This window comes from Copadichromis virginalis, linkage group LG22 (genome assembly GCF_057382275.1).
Source record: "Copadichromis virginalis isolate Kocher_CV1m ecotype Utaka linkage group LG22, C_Virginalis_male_GT1.1, whole genome shotgun sequence".
Classification (NCBI taxonomy): Eukaryota; Metazoa; Chordata; class Actinopteri; order Cichliformes; family Cichlidae; genus Copadichromis; species Copadichromis virginalis.
This window is the reverse complement of record NC_140638.1, coordinates 9002450-9021999: the sequence shown is the minus strand read 5'-3', so window position 1 is coordinate 9021999 and position 19550 is coordinate 9002450. Positions and strand designations below refer to the sequence as shown.

Sequence of the window (19550 nt, the reverse complement as noted above, 5' to 3'; positions counted from 1 at the left end):
AATGTACTACTGTGGTAGTAGCACCAAACTGACACCTTTACACACCCTTCCTGTCGCATAACTATGAAGGATAAAAAGCTAAAATAGTAAAGCTAAATATTAAAGTTATGATGTAATATGAATAAAAATAATCAAATTATCTGAATAATGTGACCAATTTGAGATCATAGCGTAGCAAAACTGAAAAAAAAAAAATAGGGTCATATCACACTTTGAAGGTTGGAAATATATTAAAGAAAACAATTCAAAAAATTTTATTTACATATTTTTGGGGAGGGAAAGCATCTGTGTATCTATACATATATGCATGTGTAAGTATCTACATGTGTATAAATATATATACACACACATCTTTTTTATTTATTCTGTTTATTATTAAAGCTGGACTATTTTGACAAGCACCGATTTCTGTTGTGATCTATTATATTGTAGTTAAAATCTAACAAAAACAAAAAAAACAACCAAAATATTGTACCAGAAGCTTCATTCCAGCCCCAAAACGCTTTTCCTCGTAACCTCGATAATAAACACCACTCGGGTATAAACACTCATTTATTGTAGTATCAGAATTAGTCATGCCAGTGGTTATATTTCCATGCTGTGGTGACTTTCAGTGTAGACAAAAAAAAAAAAAAAAAAATCTAGTTAGGTATAATCATCATCATCATCATCATCATCATCATCATAACTCGTATCCCCTCCCTGACCATGGCTGTTTTATGGTCATGAATCAGCAGCAATGGTTCCCAAGGTGTAAATAGTAATATAGGGAAAATAAAAAGTCACCAAAACGCAGCAGGACCGGTGGGCCAAAACCGAGGCCGGTCTCCAACCAGGACCTCACACCTGTATTCCAGTGACCTATTAAGCAGATACACAACCAAACCATGGTTTAATGCCCAACAGAGACGATTCGCCTTGAAAATCATCTCAGTGTTACTTTATCTGTACATTGCACCTAACGGGGGACACATATGAGCTCTAAATTCTTTATATAAGGACGTCATTGAACGTGGGAACCGCTTGCCAGTGCATAATCCCAATTACCTGAGCTATGTTAACACCTATATTCTCCAGTAGGCATCTATTAAGGCCTTACACTAAAAAGAAAAACCTCCATGCCCGTGATGTCAAAGCCACTCCCACTTTGACTCTACAGAAATTATAGTTTTGAATTCACTGACGATGGACGATGTGTGTGAGCTCCGTCTGGTGTGTGGAGTACCAGTGTCGAGAGGAAGAAATTTAAAATAAACAAAAAAAATCCACTGACAGTAAAAGTATTCTTAGTAACAGTGCTGAGCAGGATCAAAACAACTGATTTGCTCATTATTTGTTCATTTCTGGAGATGATTTCAGCTTCTATTTTTTTAAACTTCTGTGTACACATTGTTTAAAGACTAATAAATTAAAACAAAATGGGACCATTTAGTAGCTTCAAACAAAGCATGTCCAAAAAATAAAAAAAACAAACCCAAAGGAAAAAGTTTGTGTGATGATAAAAACGTAAAGACGCTAAAAATAAACTTTGTGTGGCAGGTTCATAATTTAAAGTAAAAAGAAGAGTTTGGCGGCAGCGTGGCGGTGGAGTGCAGAGGTCGATTTCCTTGAAGCAGAAGTGAGAGGTTCAGTTAGCTACTCAGTTAACGGATTTCAGAGCGTTCAAGCTTTTCATGGAGCTGCAGGAGGAGGAGACGTGTTCACTTTGCAGTCCTTCGGTGTTCTTCGTGAGCCTTTTGCGTGTTTCTCTGGTCCAATTTCAGACAGAAATTGTCTCCTGTTATTTCTTCTTTTCTTTTTTTTTTGCTCCTCTCCTGGTGTCGTTCAGCTGTGTGGGAGGACGCGACTCTGTGTTTGTGATCCTGCACTTGTCCAGTCCACAGTCACTGAGGTGTTGCATCTCCGTTGACTTCTATACCGTGCTGCTGCAGCTGTGCTCGAAGCAGTGCGTTGTCATTCTTTAATTCCTCAATCTGAAAACGTAAGACAGAGTATTTAATTTCATTCATCCTTGATCCTTCAAAGACTTTTTTATTAAAATGCCCCTAACTTTCTTGATTCATGCCACGTTTATGGTGTTTTAGGTGCAAACAGGAGAGCGGCGGTGCTTTTCTCTCTCACATTCATGTAAGTGTTATTTTCTATGCCCAATTTTAACCTAATGGTCACAATCGAATGCATGAACTGGAAACAAATCCGTGTTCTGTATCTTGCCCAACATGCAGGCCGGAGGAGCCAGGACTGAACCACCGCTTTTCTGTTGCCCCCGCTTTGGTGTTGAGGCAAAGAAAGTGGAACCTCAGTACTCTACCTCCACTATTAGTCAGAAATAACAGACAAAACTCATATTGAGCAGAATTTAATTCAGCTTATTGGTGCAGTCCTCTGCAGTGTTTATTTTCTGTCATGTTACAGTGCGCTCACAACGTTCAGACTGATCGAGACACTCGAGTTCAACGTTTTTCTCTACTCTTGGCACTGCACCGCTTTGTCTGTGAGGACCCAAAGCCCCCTCCACCTATGTTTGCAAAGGGTAGCAAATCAAAATATGAGATGTGTGCACAATGATGGGAAGTTAACCTGTTGTCTAAGCAGCTCGTTGTCCATCTCGACTCGCTCCACCTCTTTGTAACTGTCCTGCAGCCGCTGGTTATTCTGACGCAACTCGCGGATGTAGTCGCACGCTTTGGACAGGATGCCTCCTTTACTCTGAGGAACAAACAAATAATATAATATTTTTCTTTCTAGTCTTTCATTCCCACTGTGAGCTGACTTTTCTCCAGCGGCTGACACACTTTGAAATTCCTTCCATATAAACACTTTGTTACCTGCTGAGCTAAAAATAAAATAAATAAAGTAAACACTGTCACACGCCCCTGGCTGTAGTAAAGCCTGGTGAAGGCATGAATGAAGTCAAAGAACAGGGTGAACAGGAAGTGAATGAAGGCCTGACAGAGGCAAATTTAAAAAGATCAGTGACATGAAACAGCTGCTTTCAGACTAAATGAAGTCACGTTACATACTGAGCTAATCTAACTAGCAGGAGCTTCTGTAACCATCTGTCAGCACTTACACGGTCATGCAAAATATACACGAGTTTTCAGTGAACGTCAGAGGGTTTTTTTAATACAACGCTCACCGCTCCGGTTCTGCTGTCGATGCTGCAGTCAGGAATGATTTTTGACAGCGTGACAATCCAGTTATTAATCTTGTCTCTTCTTCTTCTCTCCACTGTAAAGAAAATAAAAAGGATGCTCAGTTTTAGCTCTCGCAAGCTGTGGTTTCACACACCGATCAGCCCCAACATTAAAACCACCGACTGGTGACGTCAACAACACTGAACATCTGCTGGGAAACCTCAGCTCCTGCCACGCAGATCTTACTTCGATATGTGCTACCCTTCTTGTTACATGCACGATAAGTGAAACTGTTTCTGTTCTTCTTCTGTTGCTCTTCTTTTTCCAGGTATAAAGCCTCCGCCTATTGGCCCATTCAAAGTTAATCGGTACATGTCTATTGGCTGATCTGAGCACATGAGGCCAATCACTCGCCAGTGATCGTTACAAAAGCGCAGCTCCCTCGCCAGCTGTGCCTGCTCTAATCCTTAAGTGACATTCTGGTCCAGACTCCATACCAGTTGGTGGCGGTAATGCACCAATTCGTTTGCCAACCGTCAATAAAAAAAAAAAGGAAAGGAAATAGAAGAAGAAGCTTCGCCTGCTTCCGACTCTCAGTGACCTTTGTGTTTGGTAGTTTCTGTGTGTGAACAGCAGCAGACTCCCACAGCACGACATTACACCATCCCATGCAACAAAAACTGCTCAGAAACCACATGAGGGACACCAGAAGAACCCAAAGAGTGTATTCCCAGAACACAGAGGCTCTACACAAGAGCCCACATAAGATTCATTTAATGTTGTGGCTAACCTGTGGAGATACACACGAGCTGGAAAAAAAATGCTGCTGGAAATGTGCACTTTGACATGTTACTGCCATTCATGTCTGTGATTAAAGAGCAATTAAAATAAAATCGCTTTCAAACTTTCATTTAAGTTTAGATCCTTCCTTCACTATTCAAATTAAATCTGGTCTTTCCTTAGGAACTTGAAGTTAAAAAGGAGTGATAGATGTGACAGCCCTGAAATATCCGTAACCTTGGCGATCACGCACCTTCATTGTGCTGTGCTCTTCGCCTCTCATCCCTGGGCGCCCGTGGACCATCTACTTTCCTGTAAAGGCACAAAGAAAAAACACAACAATTGTAAATTAACATTGAAAAAAAAATGCTAAGACACCACACTGAATGCTGATGTGCCAAAACTGTGACCCAAAAGTCTGTTAACAACAAAAAGTATTGATATAAAGGAAAGCATGTTAACCAAAACCCATCTGGTTTTAGTAGAAAATTATCTTTATTTAGGTTTAATGAGCTGTAAAGAACCCCACAAATATACCAACTGCTAGAGTCTGTGTTAACTAGACTTTCACCTCCGAAGAACAGACCCAGATCCTTTAAGTCCTCTGAAGGGCACGCTCTTTGAGCTCAACCCTTTGAAGGATTCAGGCTCTAACCCCCCCCCTCAAAAAAAAAACATGAGTATGGTTTGCTGTTGCCCTCTCTGAAGGAGAATCAGTGACAAACTAAACACCAAAGCTCAGTGGTTCCCACACACTTATTACCTGGGAGGGCTGCCCAAGTATAGTAATGGGCCCTTATTATAGTTAGCCTTTCATTTTAGCATTTTTTGCAGTTAATCTTATCCTCCTCACTTTTATTTTGAAAGTCTCATCACCGCTACACCACTAGTCCTGCGTTAGCAGTGGCTAGTAGGTGGCTCGCAGGCGTGTGCTGCTCATTAGTCATTCAGATGAAGATGTCCTTCAGTGGCTCAATGTAGTCCAACCTCACCATCACAGACTGAAACTGCAAAGAGGTGGAAAACTGGGTCTGAAATCTAAATCTGTGGGAAACACTGATGCCTGAACTAAACCTGCAGCTATTAACCAAAGCCACAGGCAGACCAAAATCCAGTTTAATCCTCGTATCTTAAGCAGCCACCAAACGTCTGATTCTACGACACATGATGGGGGCAGGGTGGGGGGCGTAAGTGAAAGTTCTTCTCACCAGTCTGAACTGCCATGCTGCAACATCTCGCTTTCACCAAGGTCTCTGGGGATGGCAGGTAAGTAGGACATAGTATGTTGGATGTTTTAAATGATTTAAATGATGGTTTTTCTTTTTTTTTAGTATATATTTATTGTTTTACACACAATGACAAGACGGATCACGCCAAGAAGGAAAGCAAGAGGCAGAGTACACCCAGTCCAGTGCAGATTGGGAGGAAAAAGGTGAGATGTCGGCCAAACAGATGTGCAGAGGGATTATGGTGATTTGGTCATTCTGAGATTTTTTGGGAAGTAGCATCAATGTGCGACGAAGCTTTAAGTTGTACTCACGCAGTGTAGGTGTGTGTGCGTGGCGCTATGGTACGTTGGGTCGCCGTCTGCAGCACCTCAGGTGGGCTCATCATCACGTAAAACTGACCTGGATTTGACGAAACACCACGAGGCGTTAGATCGACAACACGAGCCCGTTTTATTTGACGGTTAAAGAAGTGCTTCTCACCTCCCGCTTGTGTAATTGTTGGGTCGGCGGTGGCCTGCACCGACACGGCCGTGGCTGTTCCATCGCTGACTGTGGCTGCAGGGAAATAAGCGAAACGTGTCTCTCCTCCCACCGTCTCCCCGCCAGGACTTCCCCCGTTGCTGAAAGGATTCTGGATGACGGCCTGCAAAGTCGGAGACAGAAAGTTTGTACAGCTGGAATCATCTCAAATACAAATTCGATTACTTTTGCCACTGGAAAACCAAAATGCTGAAATACAGTTTTCAGAATAAGAGCTCCTTAACTCCTTAACCCATGTTTGATATACAGACTGACTCTGTGTCATCCGGTCACGTCCTTGTCATGCACTTTTTCACAGACTGTGTTTTTAAAATGTCACAGGTGTTCATGGTAAAAGCCAAAAATAAATCTTAAAATAGGGTCACTACCCAAACGTTTCCAGACCGAACCATATACACTTCTCTAAATAATTACAGCCCGTGTGAAATTTCACGTAGAAGAGGTTGACGTCATGGTGATCCAATCCCCTATTTGCATGCCCCTCAGCCTTCCTGTCAGCCACGAGCTGATAGATTAGTCAGATAAGGAAGCGGGTGTATCTGTGGCTTCCTGTACAGACTGATGGCTGCTGCGTCTTGACTGCAGTCTGTTTTTATTTCTAGAGCCTTTTGTGCATCCTGATCATCTTGCAGGGTTAACTGACCTGCGCTACTGCCTGAGGGGCTCCAGCAAATGCTGCAGTGGAGACGACGCTGACGGCTCCCGTCCCATCAGCTGCCGCTTCTAGTTGGTCATCTGTCACCTGAACCACGCGATAGGTCACCTGCAGACAGAGGAGGGCATGAAGTCAGTGACCATTATGGGGGTGTTTGAAATTTGTTTTTGGTACGAGTCGACCTCACACAAGCCTGGTGATGCACATTCATCGAGTAGCCGTCACGCAGACGTTTCATCTTATCGTTCATCTTATCATATCACAATATGTATTCTGAAGATGACAGCAATGATCCAATCACAGCGCTGCTGGGACAGCCACCATCACTGTTCACAGCCTCTCATAAACTCTCTGATCAGAAACTCTTTGTTACCATATTTCGTGAGTTTTTTTGGTTCTGAAACTTCTCAAGTTCACTTTCAAATATTTGGGTCAAAATTTTAAAAAATAGATTTTGTTCAAAGGTGTCAGTGACCGTCTGGAGTGAAAACAACAGTCGTTGCTAATTTTGCATGTGCTTATCAATCAAGTCAATTACACTTTCACCCCACAGACCAACAGTGACACCCACGTTCAATGACCTCAGGCGGCGTGACGCCCGGATTTCGATTCGATCGCTGCCAAAGTTGAATCTGTGGCTACAGCCTCGCTTTTAAAGAAACATAACTGGGATAGAAAGAAAATAAGATCCACAATAAATATGTCAACTGAAGAAAAAAAAAATCACTGACAGAGCAACTATATCACAACTGCCCACTCTCCACATATTTATTACTAAGGTCTGTCTGGCTTTGTTGTAAAGATATCCTCACATCCTTTGTGTAAAACTATGACGCCTGATCCCAGGATACTAAAATCTGTTGTCACAGCTCAGAACAGGAGTAAATTTTTCACCAACAGTAGACAGACGCTCCTGCTGCTGATGGACTGCTACCTTTAGAAATATGGCTCTGTGTCTTGCTGTTGTGTCCGTCTCCCTTGTATAAGACTGTTATACTCCCACTGTGAAATTCTGGGCTGATCTACAGATTTTTCATGTTTAAAATAACAATTTGTCTGATAGCTGATGCCAAAGAGTTTTTTACATTTTTCTCCTTTGGTTGAGGTAAACAAATAATTCTTCCTTATATAAAAATGAGCTGACATCCTTTGAAAGTTTTTCAGCTCCTGATCAACAGATCCTGAACATTGAACCAGGGCACAACTGCTGCTATCAGTTACCGTGGTTACCAGTATCTGAAGCTCTATTGTTGCATTCCAACTAGAAAATATCTGAATGGCAAATCAGCAACAGAGGAAATGCTGCCTGCAGCTCACCTGTCCGCCGCTGTTGTCTGTACGAAATTGGTACTGCACATTGTGGTCAGCAAATGCAGTCTGAGGGACACCGGTGATGGTCACTGCAGTCTGCTCGTCCGTCCCCACAGCTTCCCCTGCAACACACACACCACCACGTTTCAGACCTCGAACACTAAACAAGCGCAGGGCCGTGTAACGCAGGTGCACGCCTTTTGGCTTAACAGCAAGCCTGTTTTGTTTTTCTGCATGGGCAAAAATCTGCCACTGTCCAAACAGGTTTTGGCCTCGTCTGAACTATTGACATGTTACTTTCCAAGTGGAGCTTCGTGTACTCACAGTACTCATGTCCTCACTACCATAAAATTCATTTTTAGTCACTAAATGCCAAGAAATAACAAAAAAATATCCACTGTTTTGTTGAATTAACTATATCCAACTCAATCTTCCTTGTGTGGAGAGTCCAAAAAATGCATTCTGAACCTGGAAAAACTCTATAAAGTCTCACTTTTAAGTGTGTTTTGTTTCAGTCGTGTGGATTACAAGAACAGATGCTCCTACCTTCCTGTAGCTGCACCACCTCCTCTGTTTCCTGTTTGTCGTGACTAAAAACAAAAACAGAGCAGAGCTGAGTCAATTTCAAGTATTTCTCTGAAATAAGATCATTAACGTTTTCTGAACAAAAACCCAGCTCTCCTGAACCAACTGAGGAAATACGGCGCCCCCGGGTGGTTATATAAGGGAATAATCATTAAGATATAAATAAAATGAAACATTACTGGCGTCTAAGACTTAAAATCAGTTCATCTGCACTTAAAAGGGGGAAATGAGAATTATTTAAGACCTAGAAGTCTAGTCTAACTGCTCTGACCAGTTGCGCATGGAAAGGCAAACTTCACAAATATACATAATACTCCAAACAACGCCCCAATGTAGTTGGATTTAAGAGTTTGAAACCTTAGAGATGCTGCATCAGTTACAGTAGCAGTGAAGTGCGTTTACTTGTTAGCCTAAAAACAGTCACAAACTGCAGCTGTGCACTTGTTTTTATTGTGCATTGGATAAAACAAGCGCACAGATTTGGAAACGGGCGCACAGCTAATGTGTGCAGAAATCCTCTGAGAAAAGTGCGCAGACAGTGCGGGACAACACGAAACAAATATTAAAAGTACACTGAGAAGGCAGGTTATTAACTGCACTGCGCTGCAGGGAGCAGGGGGAAAACAGAGGGGTTTATAGGCCGTGGTGGAGCCATGTCTGAGCAGGAAGCGGGCAGCAGCTTCTCACCTCGCCGAGCTGTCCAGACTTTGCTCCAGCATATCCATGAAGCTTTTGCGGGTGTAAAACGCCGATATTCAACGACACCGAATTACGGAGATGGAAGCGCTGATCACGGGGACAAACACACGGGTCATGTGAGGAAGACAGTCCAGGACACGTGAGGCGCCGACCGGGCAAGGAGCTAAAATGGAGGCCGCTGAGGAGCAGGACGGAGCTGTCTGCGTCTGTGCGGAAAAGTAGAAAAAAAAGAAAAAAAAGAGTCCGGGTGTTTCCGCAGCGGTGCCGAGGCGGTGGAGGGAGGCTGAGTCCTGGATTATGATCGTTATTGTGTTATAAATTCGGATCTGAATGCACGGATTGAGGCTGGTTTGCGGTTAAATTGGTTTCTTTATGTCCTCCGTGTCCTCTGTTTGCGCACAGCTGCTGTTTGTCCGCGCAAAGCGGCTGCGACATGCGCTCCAGAAGACACGGAGTGGATTAGTTTGTTCGTTTTTTGACAGAAGGAAATGCGTCTTTTTTGCTCTAAATGTCGCTTTGTCTTTGTAAGATTTGGAGAGCTTGTATTCACGTGACTCCTGGTGTGCAAACAGTTTGGTTAGAGACGGATTTTCATGGGATTTGTTTGGTTAATTCTCTATTAAAAACGATTTACTCGCGAATTATTTGACTTTGGATTTAATAGCGCGGTAAATATTGTCACTGAGAGTCATTTTTTGTGCTCGTTTTTCTCTCCCAATCAATCAGTTCCTCAATGGGATTTTTTTTTCGGGTCTCTTTTGCCCAGGTGACCACAGAGATCCAATACGGGTTTTCTCTCAAACCACATGACAAAAACTGTCTACATAACAAGGCACAGCCGAAGCTCGCATGGTTTTAACACATCGGGCAGCTATGGTGACCATTTTACTTGAAATTCAGACCCAGTTTGTACATCGCTGAGCTGCTAAATGAGTGAAAAAGACAAATAAAACGGGTTCTTGTTTCTTTACAGCCAACCTTCCCATCAATTTCTGACAGTAGGAGGCGATGCTGAGTGTCAGCGGCAGGAGGCACGACGTCTTCCACAGCTGATCTGCGCAACTGAGATCAGCAGATTTTCTTTTACAGTCTATTTAATTCACAAATAAATGCACCTTTATCATACACAGAATCTCAGAAGCTGTCTATAAAATAAAGCACGAACATACTGAAGCTTGTAAGGCCTCACAAAGCACATCACATTTATTTAAGAACATGTTTTACACATTAGGCCCCTGTTTGTTTGTTTGTTTGTTTGTTTGTTTGTTTTTTAAATACTTGGTAATTTTACACCAGATATCCATAAATCCTTTGATTGAAACAATATTCATTGCCGTTTAATTTACTTGTATAAAGGCTTTAACAGTGTGTCCAAAAGTCATAATTCATAGTGTTTAATAAAACTGTCTGCCATTTATTACATGTCAGTTTTTAAAGCCAGCACAAAGGGGAAAATGAATTTTTGCAAGCATAGCTTTAACCCTTTAAAGTCCACTATTAAAATGAACCACTTCTAGCTTGTGTTACAGGTTATAAATGGGATAAAAGTGCATATGAAAAAAAAAAACCCACATACATACTCATCGGCCACTTTATTAAGTATATCTAGTTAGTACTGGGTTGGACCCCCTTTTTCCTCCAGAACTGCCTTAAGTCTTCATGGCATAAAGTCAACAAGGTGCTGAAAACGTTCCTCAGAGATGTGGCTCCATATTGACATGATAGCATCACAGTTTCTGCACATTTGTCAGCAGCACATTCATCCAGCTCCCACATCCCAAAAGGTGCTGTACTGGAGTAAGAGCTGGTGACTGTGGAGGTTATGTTATGCTGCTGGAGGCTGTCATCCTAAGATTGGTACACACTGGTTATAAAAGGCTGAACATAGGAAGATTGTGCATTTAAAAATGCTTAATTGGTGCCAAGCGGCCAAAGCGTGCCCAGAAAATATCCACCACGCAATTACACCATCACCAGCAATCTGAAGACATTTTCTCCCAGAGAAAAATACTGCTCACGGGATATTTTCAGTTTTCTAAAAACCCCATGGTTGTGCAGTAAAATCCAAATAGATCAGTAGTTTCTAGAATACTCAGACCAGGTTTGCACTGTAAGGGCGTCCAAAGAAAAAGAGAAACATTTGTTGCCCATTCTGATGCTCAGTTTGAACTTCAGTAAGTTGTTTCACATTGCTTAAATGCACTGAGTTTTCATCATGCGATTGGCTGATAAGAAATTTGCATTAACAAGCAGTCAAACAAGTGTCCCTAATAAAATGACCAGTTAGCATATAATCTCCATCAGCTTGTTCATCAGTTTATGAGATTTAGTAAAATGCTTCAGCCTCAGTGTCTTTGTAGTCACTCCAGCTGTCCAGCCATTCATTTTCCTAGTCAAATTTTGGTCTCAAGCAAGGCAGACTGACCTGGCTGATATAAGAGAGGCGAGATGGAAGCGCCTATAGAGGAGCATGTCTGTGGTTCCGAGTGTGGGAGGAGACTGGAGCACACAGGGAGAACCTGTAAACTCCACAGAGAAACACTCCAGCCGACCAGGAGGTGAGTGCTAATATCTGCACCACTGCGTAGTCCTCTCATCCTGCCACTGAAATGTAAAGACACTGTATCATCTGTATCTGTAACACTGTATCTTGTATCTTCTCATACATATTATATGTATGATGTTTAGTGATGTTTAGTGGGCTACAATCAGAATAATTAAAGGTCTACAAAAGAAAACCAGTCTGCCAGAGCACACTTTTGGTGCTGTTTTTGTTTTATGACTCGGAATCTCTTAGTTAAGGCTGTCCAAAGAAATACATTTCTGGCCATTTAGGTATTTAAACCAAAGGCTAAGTAGGAAATTTGTGTAAGAGCTTAAGAAAAGATGTTGCGTAAATGCATCCTTACAGGATGTGAAGACTCCAGCTCTGTGGGGTTCTTCTGGAGTTAAAACTTTTGCAGAGCTTTTACAAAACGACTACAATTCAAGTCTCAGCCAACAGATCTGCTTAAAATTATCCCTTATAGGCATCACATGGCTTTGTGCGTGGCTTTGTGCAGAGGGTGACTCATTTATTCAGACTGTACACCCATTACAGTGAGACAGAGAGAGAGAGACAGAGGGAGGGAGGAACAGCCACCTAACAAGTGCCAAACTTGAGGCCAACCTCTCCTCCCATCTCATTCTTTCCTACATGGGCACTCTGATGGGTTTGCAGACAGCTCAGTTTGCAGACTGAAGAGAGAACCAAGACGAACACTGGGATCACGTAAGGAAATCGTCAAACTACTCTGCAAAGATCTCCAGAGATTTCTCATCCTCTAACAAACTTTAAAAAGGTAAATCGAATTTTATAAGTTAGTATCTTTTGGGCAAGGACATCACTTTAATTTTTGGGTGGAGTTGTTAACCCCACCCATGTCTTTTGATTAATTGTGCTTTGTCGTTTGTGTGCTTAATGTTAGGGGATTAAAAAGAGCCGGATGTATTTGGAAGTAATCAATATGTTCCAGTGAATTAAGCTTTGTTTTCTTTTTAACTTTGAACTTTGAGCCAAAAAGTTGCCTCATTTTTGTGTGTTTCAATGAATATTTCTTGGGCATATTTCTTTCATCTTATTTGTGACACATGTTCCACGTCGACTGTCGGATCAAACTGAATGGTGTGCATTTGCACTTGAATAAAACCTGCTCAAATTGACTCTTTAGACTCAAATGAATATAATCATATCTGTTTTGACAGCAAAATAAGAAAGTTACAATGGCGACACCCAAAAACACTCCACGAGGTGCAAACACACCACTTTCTCCCAACCGGATCACCCGTCTCCAGGAAAAGGAGGACCTCTGCAACCTCAACGATCGACTGGCCGTCTACATCGACAAGGTCCGCTCTCTGGAGGTTGAGAACGCCGGGCTGCGTCTGCGCATCACCGAGTCGGAGACAGAGGTCAGCCGGGAGCTGACGGGTCTGAAGGCCGCCTATGAGACGGAGCTGGCAGATGCCCGCCAGACACTGGACTCGGTGGCCAAAGAGCGAGCACGGCTGCAGCTGGAGCTGGGCAAGCTGCGAGAGGACCACAAGGAGCTGAAAGCCAGGTATAATGTTTACTGTCTTTGCACGTGTCTGCAGGAGCTGCTGAGAAAAAAGATTGATTACTTTGGGTTTGTGCCCTCTCATCTTGGGTCCCCAAATTCCTTAAACTCACCCCTGTGTGTTTGATCGATGTGGGTGGGGTTTTTTTTGTTGTTTTTTTATAGCTATAGTGGGAGTGTGTAACTTTAAAAGACAAAATAGTAACAACAATATGAAATCATGAGCTGCAGAATTCACCCTTACTCATTCCTTACACTCAGGGGCTGTCACGGCACGATTTAATGTGGTTTGACCTTTAGCTTCCAGTATCTAATTTCAGCAAGTCTTAGGAGTTTCTTGTCATTCTGCTGACTTCATAACTCATTTCTGTTTGTGTTATATTTACATTAGCAGTTACTATTATCCCATAATTATCACCTGTCCCACAGTGTCTGCTGTTCAGCTAAAGTTATACGATACAGCTTTTGAAGTCAGGATTGCCAAACTCTTCTCAGAAAGAACTCTGCTGCAGAGTGTCTGGTGATCATGAGATGTCTCGCTGCTGCGAGGCATCTAAAATCCCCCTTTTCAAACAAACCCTTTCAATTGAAGGCATCTATTTGTCCCTTAATACAAATGTGAAAGGGTTTGGACTTCAGTGTTGATACATATTAAGCAGCAGTTACTCATAATCTTTTAATAACTGATGTTTTAACTTGGTGATGCACTGAGAGTTGTGTTACCCTGCCGCTGGGAACACTCCCTATAACTGTAACATATTCTCCTCATTGCTCACTGGGCAAGAGCTGGAGTGGGACTCCAGCTCTTTCCCATGCTTCCACATCCAGAGGCTGATGACTAACTCTTTCCCCAGCTTCTCCTCCTTCACCAAAGTCATCATTATACACAATACGTGGCAGTGTTTAAAGAGCTCCACTCTTGCCTGGATTATTTTTCCGTAAATAATAAAACGACGGCCACAGTGTGTTTGGCAAAGCCATACCGTTGCCATGGCAATATCTCAGCTAAAAACCAACGGCTGTGGCTTGTGGCTACCAGATCCACGGGACTTGATGAAAATCACTGTGGTCTATGACTCATATGCACCGAGGTCTTTCCCCTGCTTCTGCTTCTTGTAGACATCCTCATTCAAAAATAGCTCATATTTGTTTGATTAGAGTGTGTAAAGGAAACTATAGTAATTCAGTTTTAGGTCTTAGGTCACTAAAACAAATGCAGTAAGATGCTTAAACTCTTAAACTATGGATTCTCAAAGCTTGAATGAATTGAGTGTCATTTGAGTAAAACGAGAGAAAATGTACACATTGAAAGTCTCAGTGGCATTTGTAATAGTAGTTTAAGGTTTTGTTCAAGTATTGTTGCTATGGTGACTAATGGAGATAAACATGAATGAGAAATCCTCCCTTGATCTCACTCAAAGCTGTCATAGAAAATGTAAAGTAGTGCATTCTTTCATTCATGCTTGCACTAAAAATGAACAAAAGCTGCACTTTGAGAACTTAAAGTGGAACTTAGTCCCCATTTTTGTTTTCATAGGAACACTAAAAAAGAGTCAGAACTGGGGGGAGCCTTGCAGAGGCTCAAAGACCTGGAGGCTCTGCTTAATTCGAAGGATGCTTCCTTGACTACGGCTCTTGGAGAAAAGCGTAACCTCGAGGTGGAAAACAGGGACCTGAAGGCGCAGGTTGCCAAGGTAAAGTCAAACCCACGCTCAATTTAAAACTCAATAGAAACACATCTGGGCTCAATCTTTCTGCAGTCAGTCTACAAGCTCAGAACCTCTCTGTTTGTCCTTCATAGTCCTCCTCTCTTTCTTCCAAGTTTTGTTAGTAAATGTCAGCTAATTCAGATTTCAGCAGGGGTTGAAGGACAGCCTCTCTGCATGTTTTCCTGCCCGCATACTCCACTGACTGCTTATTTTCCACTCCGCAGCATTACTTTGTACTCATACTCGGCCCATTTTGTGCTTCTTTTTTAGTTGGATACCAGCTTGGCCGATGCCAAGAAGCAGCTGCAGGATGAGATGCTGAGGAGGGTGGATGGAGAGAATCGCATCCAGACTCTGAAAGAGGAGCTGGAATTTCAGAAGAACCTCCACTCTGAGGTCTGAGCGCTTTTTGCATATGTTCTTATCATTAGTTAATCATTTTAAAAAGTACCCATGCTGGACTTTACTGATAATCATTGCTGGTAAATTTTCAATAGGAGCTGCGGGAGATAAAGAGGCGTCATGAGTCCCGCATGGTTGAACTGGATAATGGCCACCAGCAGGAGTTTGAATGCAAACTGGCCGAGGCACTGGTGGATATGCGCAACCAGCATGAGCTGCAGATTAAAATGTACAAGGATGAGATCGAGAAGACCTACAACACCAAGGTAGACCATCAAGTTACTGTTACTAAAGGTTTACTTTGCAGCATTTATGTCTTCTGTTTTGGTCCTCAGTGGTGAAAGAAAGCTGCACTGAATAATTGCGCAGCAGAAATATCCAGTTAAAACATCGTGACATGGTTGTGTAGTTCCGAGTTGTTGGGCTTTCGCAGTTTCACAAATGTCTTGTATAATTTGGTTACAGTCCATGTTTTATCTCCCTCCATCAGCTGGAGAGTGCTCGTCAGTCAGCAGACAGGAGCAGCCACCTGGTTGGGGCAGCACACGAGGAGCTCCAGCAGATCCGAGTACGCCTGGAGTCCACGTCGACTCAGCTCAGCCAGCTACAGAAACAGGTTCTTACAAATAATCAGCACACACTTATCTGCAAGCATACATCACTTAAAGAAAAGGGTGATATTTTTCATATTTCAGAGCAGGGGTGCAAAACATAAGACACAATCGACCCGCCAAAGCTGTAGAAAATGTAAAGAAGCGCATAGATTTTGAATTTTTAACTGCAGTTTCATAGGTTTTACAGATGTTCCTGATAATAAAGATTGCCCACTTTCATGCTAAATCAAAGTAATTAAGCAACTAAATGACAAGAAAGTTTGTTTTTCAAATATTGAGTCCATAGTAAAAAGAACAACAAAAACTTTATATTTTATCATTTCAGAACAGTCTGTGGAAAGAAGTAACATAAATTATTCTGTAGTTTTGCGTATTTATCATGTAGTTTCACTGGTCCGGCCAATTCAATATCACCTAAGATCAAAGTGGGGTGTATGTGACTCACTATGTAAAATCAGTTTGACATCCATGTTTTAAAGTAAAAACAGACCCCAACAGAAATCAATTTAATTTAAAACAGAAGTTGTTTTTATAGATTCACATGAATTAGGCTCTTCAAATTGATGCTGGCTGTAAACTCCATTTATTTGTTTAAAAGTTCAGTTTTTCATGGTTTCTCTAGATTTCCTTTGTTTTTTGAGCTCAATTATTAACTCACTCCTTGATTGCTCTTGAGGTCTCCAGACTTGCTTGTTTGATCCTATCAGGCAGTAACTTTGTGACTCTTTGGTTTGATCCAGCTGGCAGCTCGTGAGGCAAAGATCAGGGACCTCGAGGATGCTCTGTCGCGGGAGCGGGACAGCACGCGTCGCCTTCTGGGTGAGAAGGATCGAGAGATGGCAGAGATGAGGCACCAGATGCAGCAGCAGCTCGATGAGTATCAGGAACTCCTCGACGTTAAGCTGGCCCTGGACATGGAGATATGCGCCTACAGGAAGCTGCTGGAGGGAGAAGAGCAAAGGTATGTGTAACGATGCTCATCGTTTCCTCTGTGTGGTTCATAAACTTTTTCATTTATCTCATCATCGTCATCAACATGTTTCTCTCTGCAGACTGCGTCTTTCGCCCAGCCCTCCTCCTACCAGGGCGGCGGGAAGTCGATCCTCTACTTCTGGAGCTCTCTCTCGATCTATCCACCACAGCGCTCAGAACTCCCCTGCTAAGAGACGTCGCCCTAACGACACCGACAGCGAGGCCTCCAGCTTCGCCGGTGGAGCCGTTTCCCGCACTCGCATCACCCAGCAGGCTTCGGCCAGTGGACGTGTCACTGTGGACGAGGTGGATCTGGATGGGAAATATGTCAGACTCAGCAACAAAGCTGATGAGGTGAGATGGAGAAGTTGGAGGTGGACTGACTACATTACTATTTGTAATGTAGTGACTTTGAACTCTGACGTTTTTACCCAACTACCCTCTTGCTCTTGTAGGATCAGAATCTGGGGAACTGGCAGGTGAAGCGGCAGGTGGGATCTGGCACTCCCATCGCCTTCAAGTTCCCAGCTAAATTCACCTTGAAGGCTGGTCAGAGGGTGACGGTTAGTAGCGTCTTTATTCAGCAATCAGAATCACCAATCAACACCTGATTAGCACAGATGATTTACTCTGTACTGTCCATGTGGTCAGATCTGGGCCTCTAATTCTGGTGGAACTCATAATCCTCCATCTGACCTGGTGTGGAAGAATCAGCCCTCCTGGGGCACCGGAGACCTCTTCCAGACTACTTTGATCAGCACTAATGGAGAGGTATTTTGAATTAAATCAGCTTATTGGGCTTGATAGACATTTCATTCAGACCTAAAGTGTCAAGACATCAAAACTCATGGCCAGTATATTTAAAATATACCGAAACTGAATGAATAAATAAGAACTACAACACTTTTCTTTCAGGAAATGGCAATGAGGAAGGTCACCCGCACTCACCTTGAAGAAGAAGATGATGACATGGTGAGAGAAATGATAGTTTTCCTAGCATGTGCATAATGAGATCATGTGCAGGACCAGAATCCAATTAGCAGCATCCACTGGTTTTGCATTGAATTAAAATAAGAATCACATTAATTCAGATATTAACATTTCAAATGGATCCGTATCACTGTGTGGGGGCGGTAACATTGAAACTGAGCATTACGTGTTGCATGATAAGGTGATGGTTGGTAAGTAAAATAAAGATATTTAAAAGGATATATGTGTTTTTAGTTAGGTGAAGCAAGGACACATGTGCGTGTGCAAATGAAGAAATACAGCAAAATCTCACACAGTTGCAGCTCCCAATGGATATTTTACATTCTTACTAGAAAAATGATTATCAGTAGTGAAGAATAGTTGCAAACACACATATTTCATCAACTGTTTACGCAACTCAATGTTAACTGTTAAAAGAGACAATTTAAAAAAAACAAAAAAACAGTTCACTTATTGTTTTTAGGCTCTTGTTCATTGTATCAGGGCTACAAAAATACAGGAGACAAAGGCGGTTTAATAACAAAAGCTGTTACAAAACCAGTCCTCCCATAGATACAGACTATTTACACACACAGGACTGAGTAGATGCTCATTAAACAAATAAGGGTGGGGCAGGCAGTCACAAAGGAGTGTCAGAGGTGGGGGGGAAGAGACAAAGACAGGAAGTCAATCCCAAGAGACACAAAGAAAATCACATACCAAAATAAGACAGGAAATGGAAACAAGAAAGACAAAACAGAGACCAAAACATTAGGAAAATATCAGTGAGAAGGAATGAAAATTAAATAAGCACAGACACCACGACACATACTTGACCTTTATTACCACTGCAGGGTTTTGTTTTGTTTTTAACACACACTAATTAAAAGCTGTGTCTGTGCCTCAGCAGGTGGCTCACAGCACCTGTGGGGACGGCGAGTACAACCTGCGGAGCCGGACGGTCGTGTGCGGCTCATGCGGACTTCCTTCAGATAAATCCAGCAACTGCTCCGTGTCCTCTGCTTCCCGCTCCTTCCGCAGCGGAGGCATCTCCGAGGGTTTACTGCCCCACTCCTACGTGTTCAGCACGAGCACACCTCGCAAGGTGAGTACCGCAGCTCATACAGGAGATATATGACTTCCCTTTCATGCAAAGATTACCTCTTTTTTGTCTATTAATATGCATGTGTGATAATTCTAATTTTGTTAAAATTTCTTCCTAGACTGGAGGCAGAATGGAGAGCTGTCCAATCATGTGAAGCCCTGGGGCCACTACACTACATTTTCTATAGCTTCTTAGGTATCAGTTGTTGAGTTATCTGGTATAGTTTTTAGTTCAGTTTATGTACTTTCAATTTAATTTCAAGTTATTGAATGCCAGAAAATTTTATACTGCTTTTTATAATGTACATATGCATGAATAAGAATAATTTTCCAGAGCCTAAAGGTTAATTGGGGTTAGCTTTGTTTGTTTTTTTATATTAGGGACATTTAAGGTTGGAAAATGTAAAACAGTTACTTTAACATTCATTCGTTTTAAAAACTTAATTCAAATTAATTTCATTATACTCTATAGACACTCTGACACAGCGGGGTTGCGATCAGTTTACAATTTTACCAAAATTGAAAACTTTTTTTTTCTCATTAAATCTTCTTACATGGTGAAGGTAAAATGAACCCAACCTTGCTACAGATCTACAGAATATTGTCGGGTTTTTTTTTATTAAAATGAATAAACGTGTTTTCAGAAACCTGCCTTTTTTCTGTGTCTTTCTATTTACTCAGTTTCTTACAATATTTACTGCCTCACCATAGAATCTAATACAGGGGTGGGCAATTCCAGCCTCTAAT

General features: G+C 42.2%; 2 protein-coding genes across 6 annotated transcripts; one reads left to right on the top strand and one right to left on the bottom strand.

The window, feature by feature from the left end:
- Positions 1–534: 534 nt before the first annotated feature.
- On the bottom strand, positions 535–8984 carry usf2 (upstream transcription factor 2, c-fos interacting). Of its 2 annotated transcripts, XM_085446196.1 has the most exons (11): positions 8925–8984; positions 8199–8242; positions 7659–7774; positions 6330–6449; positions 5627–5789; positions 5458–5545; positions 5126–5170; positions 4171–4229; positions 3140–3231; positions 2581–2709; positions 535–1973 (listed from the first exon to the last, which is right to left on the bottom strand). In XM_085446196.1, the coding sequence occupies exons 1-11, from the start codon at positions 8960–8962 to the stop codon at positions 1884–1886; spliced, it is 984 nt and encodes a 327-aa protein (XP_085302322.1). In that variant the 5' UTR covers positions 8963–8984; the 3' UTR covers positions 535–1883. The 2 variants fall into 2 exon arrangements, with proteins under 2 accessions (XP_085302322.1, XP_085302323.1); XM_085446197.1 differs by lacking the exon at positions 5126–5170.
- A 468-nt stretch (positions 8985–9452) lies between these two features.
- On the top strand, positions 9453–19407 carry LOC146682680 (lamin-A-like). Of its 4 annotated transcripts, XM_085446190.1 has the most exons (16): positions 9453–9604; positions 9703–9812; positions 9910–11494; positions 12157–12277; positions 12681–13036; positions 14571–14727; positions 15013–15138; positions 15240–15410; positions 15635–15760; positions 16499–16719; positions 16811–17084; positions 17186–17293; positions 17382–17501; positions 17646–17702; positions 18607–18804; positions 18923–19407. In XM_085446190.1, exons 5-16 carry the CDS (start codon positions 12699–12701, stop codon positions 18956–18958), a joined length of 1932 nt encoding a protein of 643 aa, XP_085302316.1. In that variant the 5' UTR covers positions 9453–9604; positions 9703–9812; positions 9910–11494; positions 12157–12277; positions 12681–12698; the 3' UTR covers positions 18959–19407. The 4 variants fall into 4 exon arrangements, with proteins under 4 accessions (XP_085302316.1, XP_085302318.1, XP_085302315.1 ...); XM_085446192.1 differs by having other exon boundaries at positions 9453–9812; positions 18610–18804; XM_085446189.1 differs by having other exon boundaries at positions 9453–11494.
- Positions 19408–19550: the final 143 nt, after the last annotated feature.